Source organism: Muntiacus reevesi, chromosome 5 (assembly GCF_963930625.1).
Source record: "Muntiacus reevesi chromosome 5, mMunRee1.1, whole genome shotgun sequence".
NCBI lineage: Eukaryota > Metazoa > Chordata > Mammalia > Artiodactyla > Cervidae > Muntiacus > Muntiacus reevesi.
In genome coordinates, this window is record NC_089253.1 from 100,083,379 (window position 1) to 100,094,330 (window position 10,952).

General features: G+C 42.9%; 1 protein-coding gene across 1 annotated transcript; it reads right to left on the reverse strand.

Annotated features, from left to right (window-relative positions):
- Nucleotides 1-559: 559 nt before the first annotated feature.
- LOC136169383 (PRAME family member 8-like) lies at nt 560-3,424 on the reverse strand. The gene is made up of 4 exons (XM_065937154.1): nt 3,146-3,424; nt 2,805-2,908; nt 2,130-2,687; nt 560-1,124 (listed from the first exon to the last, which is right to left on the reverse strand). Exons 1-4 carry the CDS (start codon nt 3,422-3,424, stop codon nt 560-562), a joined length of 1,506 nt encoding a protein of 501 aa, XP_065793226.1.
- Between the last annotated feature and the right edge of the window lie 7,528 nt (nt 3,425-10,952).

A 10,952-nucleotide genomic window follows, 5' to 3' on the forward strand; every position in this document is an offset into this window, starting at 1 on the left:
ACTCCACTGGCTCATTGGCCACTGAATATATTCCCCTTTGCATGTATTAAGCCAATGAACAGACATGGAAACAAGCAAAGAGGTAAGAGATGCCCCAGATAGAAAAAAGAACTTGCAGGAATGCTAAGGTTTCAGGTCATAGACAACTCCACGCCTTTTTAAATTTTATCACTATCTGGAAATTCCCAAGATATAAAACTGAGAAAACAGGATACTTCATGCAGGATAGCAGTAGGTTTACATGAGGGGTCTTTTTATTCCTGACCATTTCTTTACAATCATCCACCAGAGATAACTTTAACTTATGTTTCTCAAGTTCAAATCCCCCTAAATCAGTTCGGTTCACATTTCTAACTCTGTGGGACACATATCTCCAAAAGTCGCATCAGCTCTCCAGGTCAACATATCCTTCTGCACCTTCACTGGCTCACTTTTCCTTTACTCATTCACACAGAACAGATGTCTGAAACCATGGGTCTGGTTTGCCTTTATGACGTACCTGTGTCATAGATTTCAGCTTTCAAGTGCCCAGAAGAAAGCTTTTGATAGGTGCACCCAACTAGGCAGGGTTGTATTCAATAATTTCTAAATGGGAGTAGTCGTCGTAGCCATAGGAAGCAAAGAAGATGGTGTTAAGCCAGATGGTCCTGGGATGTCCCAAGTCTCTCAGAATCTCCAAAAGCTCAGCTCGAAGCTGGGCAAGTCTCTCTTTTGAAAGAACTGCCTGAGAGCTGTAACTCTCCAGAAGGGCTGGGTAAAACTCATGACTTAAACTGGGCAGCCCTGAGGTATGACGCAGCAGCTTCTCCATGGCAGCCATGGAGAGGGAGTTCCCACACAGGCTGAGGGGCCTGAGCTGGGAGCAGTTGTTCAGAGCAGCCAGGATGGCCTCGATATGGGAGTCCATGATCTCACACTGATTTAAATCCAATTCCTGGAGGGTATCTGCAACTTGCTCCAGCAGAACTTGAAGGAGCTCAGGACTAAAGTCAGCCATGGTGATACCACTCAGATCCAGGCCTTTTAGCTGACTGATGCTTGGGCACTGAGATAGGTGGGTCAAGTCTGATTCTGTAAGGAGGCAGTGAGTTATCGCGAGGTTATCCAAGGGGCTCACCAGACACCTGTAAAGAAAAGGCAATTAGGTCTGAGAAACTGGGGAGGCAGGTGACCTCCAGGTGAGAGACAAGTGATTTTTCCAAGGTCAAGGTCATTCTGACCATCAAATAAAGGTCAATATCCAACATGCCCAGTCTCATTTTAGCCTGAGTTCTTTCACCTTCACTGTGTGACTGAGTCAAGTACATAGAACCTTGAAATCTCTCTTTCCTAACCTGTCAAGCAGGGTGTAACATACTCTACTTTCTTATAAAGGTAAATGAACATAATGGAATATCTAGAACCTGCTTAGAGGGAGAGCCTGACATCATGTCTAAATCAAGTGCAGGCATCTCTGAATTTTAGTATTGGGAGAGAAGGCAATAGATACTTTCATCTCAGACTTTCTTCTGTCTGTGCTTGGGCTCAGGCACTCATATCTCAGGCTAGGTGAGGTACCTGGGTTACATGAATAGACAAACAATCTGGGTAATTTCCCACAATATCAACTGAGGTTTCCAGCCTGCAGGGGCTCATTGACGTCCCCGTGTCATCTGCAGATGATCTGCCACTTTCTACTGTCCCTTTGTCTCCTGCTCTATTATCATCATCTCCAGAACCATGCATTTCTCATATATTAACTGTCTTATCTGAAGCACAAAACAACATTTTAGAGACAGGGAATTTGAGAGAGGCTCATTGTGGCCACAGACTTGCAGAATGCAGAGCTTCCATTTAGAAATGCTCAGGTCCCTTCTCAAGACCCTTTCCACTTGTTTTCCTAAGTTTTCTGGACATAGATATCTCCTCCTAAAGTAGAAACCTCAAACTGTTCTTTGGTAGATTCCAGTCCCCTAGTCTATAGCTCCCTAGATTGGTGTCTCTTTCCAGAGCTCCTATCCATTTGTTCCTCTCCCTTGATTTGGGTAGCTCTGTGTTACCACACTTCAGGATAGAGCATAAAATAAGACAGTGCACTTGACATGGTAGTGTTGTGTTCGCTGTTTCTCAACCAGTGGTGCCTCCCTCACCTGAGCATCTGGTCCAGGTGGCCTGACAGGAAGAAGGGAGATACCAGACAGAGATCCTGGAGGTGGTGCAGCTTGAGGAACTGAGAGGTAAACTGGACAACAGCATGCTGTTCCTGATCCTCAGAGACAGAAAGTATGAGTCTCTGCACGTTACTCATCTGGCCCAGGAGAGGAGTGAATGTGGCCAGGCTGGACAGATGCCAGTTCTGGTTGACTTCTACATCCTGGATACAGTCCAGCTGCACCACACTCAGGACCTTCATAATGTTTTCCACAGGCATCCTAAAGATCTTCAGCTTCTTACAGCACAGATGTATGGAATCTTTTTTCTGTCCTGCCCACCTCATGAGGTAGGTGAGGAACTCATCCATGGCCCATTCCTTGAGGCTCATCTCTACAAACACCTCCAAGGGAGCCAAGGGCTGCTCTGTCCTTGACCTGTCCTCAGGAACTGGTGCCGTCAGTGAGCTTGAGGATATGTGCTCTATGTATCCAGACCACATGCTCCAGAAGTACTGGCCGGTATTCCTTAAATCCAACACCCGCAGTTTGCACCTCCTGTGGGGAAACAGCAGATGGGCAGCAATGGTTTAAAATCCAAATTGAATGAAACCACAGTCTCAGAATATAGGCAACACTAAGACTTCTCACCTGTTTTTACTTCAGATTCCTGACATTACCTGCTGCCTTGCCCTCTTCGTCTTCAGTAGGGATACTGCCTCACTTTCCTCTATCTCCTTTGCCCCTATCATCCTTCCTGATTTTCTACTTCTACAATCCTTAAGAATCCCCGGGAAGAGACTGGGACATGTTCTTTCAGGTTTCCCTGCATCTTAGACACTCCTACACTTCCAGAAGGCATTTCTCAAAGAGGGCTCAGCAGTGGTCAAGGCCTCTGAAATTCTTCATTGACATAATCAGAAGCCTCCGGTCCATCTCTGGACCATTCACTCTATGACCCCAGCTGTCTCTTCTGGATGTCTAGTAACCTTTCAGGCTACCTGGATTAGACTCACCTGGGGCACTCCTTCTGGGCAAGCAAGTCCATCCAGTACCGCTTGTAAGGTTATCAGATGAGGGAGCTCCATCAGGCCTCCCAGAGGCAGGCGGACGAAAGTCCAGGCATGCACCATGGTCTTCAGGGTCTTACTGTGACTCCCATAGAAGGCTTCCATGAAGAGTGGGGGGAAGAGCTCAATGGGCAGAAACTCCAAAGCACTCATGGCCAAGTCCTCATTCCTTAGCAGGCTCATAGCTGCCAGGTCCAGAAGTCTGGGTGGGGCCCAAAGACTCATACTGATCTGACTCTGCTACAAAAGAAATCCTGTGGAAACTTTCAGAGAACAAGGCATCCTTCTCAGGCCAAGCAAGAACATACCTCTGTGTCCTCACTTCTCAGAGGAATCTTCTCAGACCAAGGTCACTGCCTTGGCAGTAGTGCAAGTGCCTGTTAGTCCTAATTACTCTCTGGACTCAGTGGGCACAAAGCCATAGCTCTACCCCTATGGGCACTAGAGTATGATCTCACAAGTAGCAAGTAGGGAGAAACCCAACCACCATCCATCCATTTCCATCCTCTGCTTTGCTTAATCATGTATCACTGGGAAGTGGGTACCATGTGCTAAAGGCTGAGCTTCATCTTTTTTGGGGGAAAATTTTTTAATATATCACTTAGAGCCTTAAGACTATGGGAAAAGGAGCATCATGTGGCCCAATATAGCCTTTATCCTCAGCTCCTACAGTTCACTGAGCTGATAAAGAGTAAGAGATATCCCTGGAATGAATGCTGTTTGTGTTCAAGCTAAACATTTTAAATTTCAAGAAATAAAATTTCAAAAAAGAAGAGAAAGAATTTTTAAAAAGAAATGAAATTCCAAAGATGTTTTTCACTAAAAAGAGCATCTGCTTTGTTAAGACATTTAAAAAGCACCAATCAAACATTTGGGATTAAGTCAAAACTACATTCAAGGTAAAACCAAAATCTTAAATCAGTATATATGAAAATGAATAATTTTTATTCATTTATTTCTATTTTCAATTTTGGCAGCATGGCATGGGGTGTCTTAGGTCCCAGACCAGGAATGAAACTTCGCTCCCTGCAGTAGTCTAATTTCAGGATCCCCAGGGAAGTCCCCAGTGAGCAGTTTTTAAAATTAATCTCTCCTTTCATCCTGAGGTGCCTGCCACCATTCAAGACAAGTTGACCATGGGTACAGTGAGGGTGTCTTTAGTTGCATCTGTAACTTACCAGCTCCGTTGTGGTTGGCAGGCTGCTCGCACCTCAGACTTGAGAACTCTGGTGGTGACTCTGGAATCCTGAAGATTCTGCATCTCTTTGGTGTCTAAGGCTTATACAGACCTTTTTAATCACATCTTCCTTCTTTTCAACAACTAACTGTCAATCAGAAAGTGATACTTGATTAGATTTCAGACTGTCTATTGGGTTAATCCTGATTGGATCTTTGTTACCCTCAGAGGAATGGATTGAATCAGATTTCATTCAGGAAGGATAAAGAATGAGGAAGGGGTATTGGATTTCTTGACTCACCCACAAATATTGATTTGGCTTTACTAATATTCATAGTAATAGTCCTGGGTGCGAGACAGGAAAGGGGTTATCCCTTTGTGACAGAAAAAACAAAACTTTGAAGCACCATTATTTGGGGATCTTCAGTCATAAAAAATTATCAAAATGTCCCAGAATTAAAATTGCTTTATGAAGACAGTAGTGTTGTTCCCGAAGGAAACAAAATAAAAGTGTCCACCTCTGTCACTTGTCCCTCAGGTGTTATGTTTGACAAGTGGAGATCAGAAATCCACTCAGGAAGTAAAGGGAAGTCCTTTGGGGATGTGATTGATTTTCCAGTCTTAAGTCAAGACCTCTCTGAAGACATCAGGCCAAAATCACATTTGAGAGGTCAAAGTGAGGGCTGGGTAGTTGGAGCTGAGCGTCCCTAGAGGGACAATGTGAGTAACGCAAATCGTGTAAAATGTAGGGTGTTTTCCCCTTCTCTTGGGCAAGAAGGAAATTTAGAAGACTTTTCTCTGGATTGTGTTTAGAAATTAAAAGGAGTGACTAAAAGGAAGAAGTATCGTTTCTGAAGGGGTTCCTCTCCAAAAGTTGAGATCAGTACCACAAAGTGAATGAAAAGATGGTTTTCACTTTAAAAATTTAAAATGAGACATTGCAGAAGCCATGTAACTAAGAGTGTTATTAGGATGTGGGACCTGGAAAGCTTTGAGATGTACATTTTTACACATTCTTTCTTTACATATATAAGAATTACTGAGACAGGAAACGGGCAAGGCACAACCTTTAAAAGAAGGACAAGACATAAACTGATTAGTAAGAACCAGGTCCAGGATGATGGACTCAAGTTTCACTTACCCTTGATCCTCAGTATAGCTCATCGTAGCACAGCCCAGCTGCCATGATGTTTCCAAGAATGAACATTAATGGTCAAAAAGTGGGCAGTGGTCCAATTCCAGAAATCCCCATCTCTTCCCCAAGATGAAAGGGACTTCCCTGGTGGCTCAGATGGTAAAAGAATCTGCCCACAATGCAGGAGACCTGGGTTCAATCCCTGGGTCGGGAAGATCCCCTGGAGAAAGGAATGGCTATCCGCTCAAGTGTTCTTGCCTGGAGAATTGCATGGACAGAGGAGCCTGGCAGACTATAGTCCATGGGGTTGCAAAAAGTCAGACACAACTGATTGACTAATATTTTACTGCCCCAAGATAGCTGAAATACTCCTCCCACTCATTAACCTATAAAATTCCCGGCCCCTATAAAAATTGACAAACCTGGTGCCTCTCTTGCTTTCCATGATGGTCCACTCTCTCTCTATGGGGTGTGGGCCTGTATAAACCTTCTTTCTCTTTACTAAGGCTCATTCTTGAATTCTTTCCTGCATGACACCAAACCCCACATGTTTTGACTCCTTCTCAGAGACTCTTATGTGACCTGGGATCTGATCATTCTCCTGCACCCCCACTTTCATTCCTGAAACATTACTACTTTGGAAAGGAGTTCAGTGAAAGGAACACTTCATACCCAGTTGCTATTGTTTCAGTCAATAAGGTGTGTCGGGTTCTTTTGTGACCCCATGGACTGAAGTCCGTCAGGCTCCTCTGGCAATGGGATTTCCCAGGAAAGAATATTGGAGTGGATTACCATTTCCTACTCCAGGGGATCCTCCTGACCCAGGGATTGAACCTTTGTCTCCTGCATTGGCAGGCAGTCTCTTTACCGCTGAGACACCTGGGAGAGATTTTAAAAATAGCATATGGAATGCTTCTAAGTTTCTGTTTAGAAAGTAAAATCAAAAAACTACAAAATATGTGATTGTCAGTAACACACCAGCTCTGATGTGGTTGGCAGGGTGCTCAGACCTCAGATGCCTTGTAGAACCCAGGCAATGATTCTATATTCCTTCTTTGATGCCTGAGGCTTTTAGAGGACTGTCTAATCATTTCTTTCCCCTTCCAACAAGTAACTTCTGATTGGAAAGTGATACCATGTTAGATTCCAGAATATCCAGCTGGTTAATCCTTAAATTTTTCTTTCTCCAGGTTGATTGAATCAGATTTTCATTTCAGGAAAGAGAAATAATTAGGTCAAAAGGGACGTCAAAACATATTCCTGGATTCACACCATAAATATTGATCGAGTTTTATTAATACTGGCAGTTGTAGCACCAGGTATATCAAGGGAGGGATTAATCTGTTCCTGACACTGCAAAGAAAAAGGAAAACCTGGAAGAATCATCTTTGGGGGACTCTTTGTCCATATTAAAACTATTCAAATGGCCTAGAAATAAAGCAGCTTCACAGGAACAGTGGTGCTGTCCCAAAGAAAACAAACTAAACTTCTCCGTGTATCAAGTTATTGTGCCAGTGTTATGTTGGAATAATAGCAGATCAGGAGCCTATTCAGGGAGCAAGGACTGTCTCCTGGGGGTATGGTTGGTCCTCCAGGTTTAAGTCATGGCTTCTCTGATGACGATCAAGTCAAACTCACAGTGAGAAGTGAGGGTGGGTTAGGGCAGCCTGGAGCTGGGCGTTCCTACAGCAACCCTGTAAACGACTGAAGACAGCGTAAAATATGGATATATTGTTTTCCACTGACATGGAGAGAGATTAAAAGACTTTTCTCTGGGTAGAGTTTAGAAACTAAAGGGTGTGGCTAAGAGGAACAGTGTCACCTTTCTTGGTGTTACCTTTCATGAAGATGGGATCAGACTAGCAAACTCATTTGAAAGAATAAACCTAAGCATGTGAGCAGAGGGGGAGGTGACCAGGCCTGGAATATGAGGCATTTCCAAGTTTGAGAGCCACTGATGCAGGTGCTGTGGGCTTCTGAAGAACTCAGACCCAGGGAGAGAATTAAACATGAGTCAGTTACACACAAGCTTGTCATCATCATGGCAATTGCTATCAGAAGTTATCTTCCAGCTCCTTCCCAGAAGGCAGATAGCCCCAGACATTGTCCAGGGGCCTGAGATGTGGAACCATAATTCCATTAGCTGATTTCAAAATATATATATATATATATATATATATATATATATATATATATATATATATATCAGTTCAATTCAGTTCAATTCAGTCGCTCAGTCGTGTCCAACTCTTTGCGACCCCGTGAATCGCAGCACGCCAGGTCTCCCTGTCCATCAACAACTCCCGGAGTTTACTCAAACTCATGTCCGAGTCGGTGATGCCATCCAGTCATCTCATCCTCTGTCGTCCCCTTCTCCTCCTGTCCGCAATCCCTCCCAGCATCAGGGTCTTTTCCAATGAGTCAACACTTCGCAAGAGGTGGCCAAAGTATTGGAGTTTCAGCTTCAGCTACAGTCCTTCCAATGAACACCCAGGACTGATCTCCTTTAGGATGGACTGGTTGGATCTCCTTGCAGTCCAAGGGACTCTCAAGAATCTTCTCCAACACCACAGTTCTAAAGCATCAATTCTTCGGTGCTCAGCTTTCTTCACAGTCCAACTCTCACATTCATACATGACCACTGGAAAAACCATAGCCTTGACTAGATGGAACTTTGTTGGCAAAGTAATGCCTCTGCTTTTGAATATGCTATCCAGGTTGGTCATAACTTTCCTTCCAAGGAGTAAACGTCTTTTAATTTCATGGTTGCAATCACCATCTGCAGTGATTTTGGAGCCCAAGAAATTAAAGTCTGACACTGTTTCCCCATATATTTCCCATGAAGTGATGGGACCAGATGCCGTGACCTTAGTTTTCTGAATGCTAAGCTTTAAGTCAATTTTTTCACTCTCCTCTTTCACTTTCATCAAGAGGCTTTTTAGTTCCTCTTCATTTTCTGCCATAAGGGTGGTGTGATCTGCATATCTGAGGTTATTGATATTTCTCCCAGCAATCTTGATTCCAGCTTGTACTTCATCCAGCCCAGCGTTTCTCTTGATGTATTCTGCATATAGGTTAAATAAGCAGGGTGACAATATACAGCCTTGACGTACTCCTTTTCCTATTAGAACCAGTCTGTTGGTCCATGTCCAGTTCTAACTCTTGCTTCCTGACCTGCATATAGGTGTCTCAAGAGGTGGGTCAGGTGGTCTGGTATTCCCATCTCTTTCAGAATTTTCCACAGTTTATTGTGATCCACACAGTCAAAGGCTTTGGCATAGTCAATAAAGCAGAAATAGATGTTTTTCTGGAACTCTCCTACTTTTTTGATGATCCAATGGATGTTGGCAATTTGGTCTCTGGTTCCTCTGCCTTTTCTAAAAGGCAGCTTGAATATCTGGAAGTTCACAGTTCACATATTGCTGAAACCCGGCTTGGAGAATTTTGAGCATTACTTTACTAGCGTGTGAGATGAGTACAATTGTGTAGTAGTTTGAGCATTCTTTGGGATTGCCTTTCTTTGGGATTGGAACAAAAACTGATGTTTTCCAGTCCTGTGACCACTGCTGAGTTTTCCAAAATTGCTGGCATATTGAGTACAGCACTTTCACAGCATCATCTTTCAGGATTTGAAATAGCTCACCTGGAATTCCATCACTTCCACTAGCTTTGTTCATTGCGATGCTTCCTAAGGCCCACTTACTTCAAATCCCAGGATGTCTGGCTCTAGGTGAATGATCACACTATTGTGGTTATCTGGGTCATGAAGATCTTTTTTGTACAGTCCTTCTGTGTATTCTCACCACCTCTTCTTAATATCTTCTGCTTCTGTTAAGTCCATACCATTTCTGTCCTTTATCGAACCCATCTTTGCATGAAATGTTCCCTTGGTATCTCTAATTTTCTTAAAAAGATCTCTAGTCTTTCCCATTCTGTTGTTTTCCTCTATTTCTTTGCATTGTTGCTGAGGGAGACTTTCTTATCCCTCCTTGCTATTCTTTGAAACTCTGCATTCAAATGGGAATATCTTTCCTTTTCTCCTTTGCTTTTCGCGTCTCTTCTTTTCACAGCTATGTGTTTTTTTGTTTTGTTTTGTTTGCATTTATTTTTATTCATTGGAGGCTAATTACTTTACAATATCGTAGTGATTTTTGCCATACATTGACGTGAATCAGCCATGGATTTACATGTGTTCCGCACCCCGATCCCCCCTCCCGCCTCCCTCCCATCCCATCCCTCTGGGTCTTCCCTGTACACCAGCCCTGAGCACCCATCTCATGCATCCAATCTGGGTTGGTGATCTGTTTCACCATTGATAATATACTTGTTTCAATGCTATTCTCTCTGAACATCACACACTCACCTTCTCCCACAGAGTCCAAAAGTCTGTTCTGTACATCTGTGTCTCTTTTTCTGTTTTGCATACAGGGTTATCATTACCATCTTTCTAAATTCCATATATATGTGTTAGTATGCTGTAATATTCTTTATCTTTCTGGCTTACTTCACTCTGTATAATGGACTCCAGTTTCATCCATCTCATTAGAACTGATTCAAATGTATTCTTTTTAATGGCAGAGTAATATTCCATGGTGTATATGTACCACGGCTTCCTTATCCATTCGTCTGCTGAAGGGCATCTAGGTTGCTTCCATGTCCTGGCTATTATAAACAGTGCTGCAATGAACATTGGGGTGCATGTGTCTCTTTCAGATCTGATTTCCTCCGTGTGTATGTCCAGAAGTGGGACTCCTGGGTCATATGGCAGTTCTATTTCCAGTTTTTTAAGAAGTCTCCACACTGTTCTCCATAGTGGCTGTACTAGTTTGTATTCCCACCAACAGTGTAAGAGGATTCCCTTTTCTCCACACCCTCTCCAGCATTTATTGCTTGTAGACTTTTGGATAGCAACCATCCTGACTGGCGTGTAAAGGTACCTCATTTTGGTTTTGATTTGCATTTCTCTGATGATGAGTGATGTTGAGCATCTTTTCATGTGCTTGTTAGCCATCTGTAAGTCTTCTTTTGAGAAATGTCTGTTTAGTTCTTTGGCCCATTTTTTGATTGGGTCATTTATTTCTCTGGAATGGAGCTTCAGGAGTTGCTTGTATATTTTTGAGATTAATCTTTTATCTGTTACTTCATTTGCTTTTATTTTCTCCCACTCTGAAGGCTGTCTTTTCATCTTGCTTACAGTTTCCTTTGTTGTGCAAAAGCTTTTAAGCTTAGTTAGGTCCCATTTGTTTGTTTTTGCTTTTATTTCCAATATTCTGGGAGGTGGATCAGAGAGGATCCTGCTGTAATTTATGTCGGAGAGTGTTTTGCCTATGTTCTCCTCTAGGAGTTTTATAGTTTCTGGTCTTACATTTAGATCTTTAATCCATTGTGAGTTTATTTTTGTGTATGGTGTTAGTAAGTATTCTAGTTTCATTCTATTACAA

What these genes read in the sequence shown, in the direction of transcription:
- LOC136169383 (XM_065937154.1), bottom strand. Translation starts at nt 3,424, where the DNA reads ATGAGTCTTTGGGCCCCACCCAGACTTCTGGACCTGGCAGCTATGAGC. An exon ending in AGGGCAAGGCAGCAGGTAAT is followed by an intron (nt 2,688 to 2,804) that starts GTCAGGAATCTG and finishes GTTTCCCCACAG; the next exon opens with GAGGTGCAAACTGCGGGTGT. An exon ending in CACCTGGACCAGATGCTCAG is followed by an intron (nt 1,125 to 2,129) that starts GTGAGGGAGGCA and finishes TTTTCTTTACAG; the next exon opens with GTGTCTGGTGAGCCCCTTGG.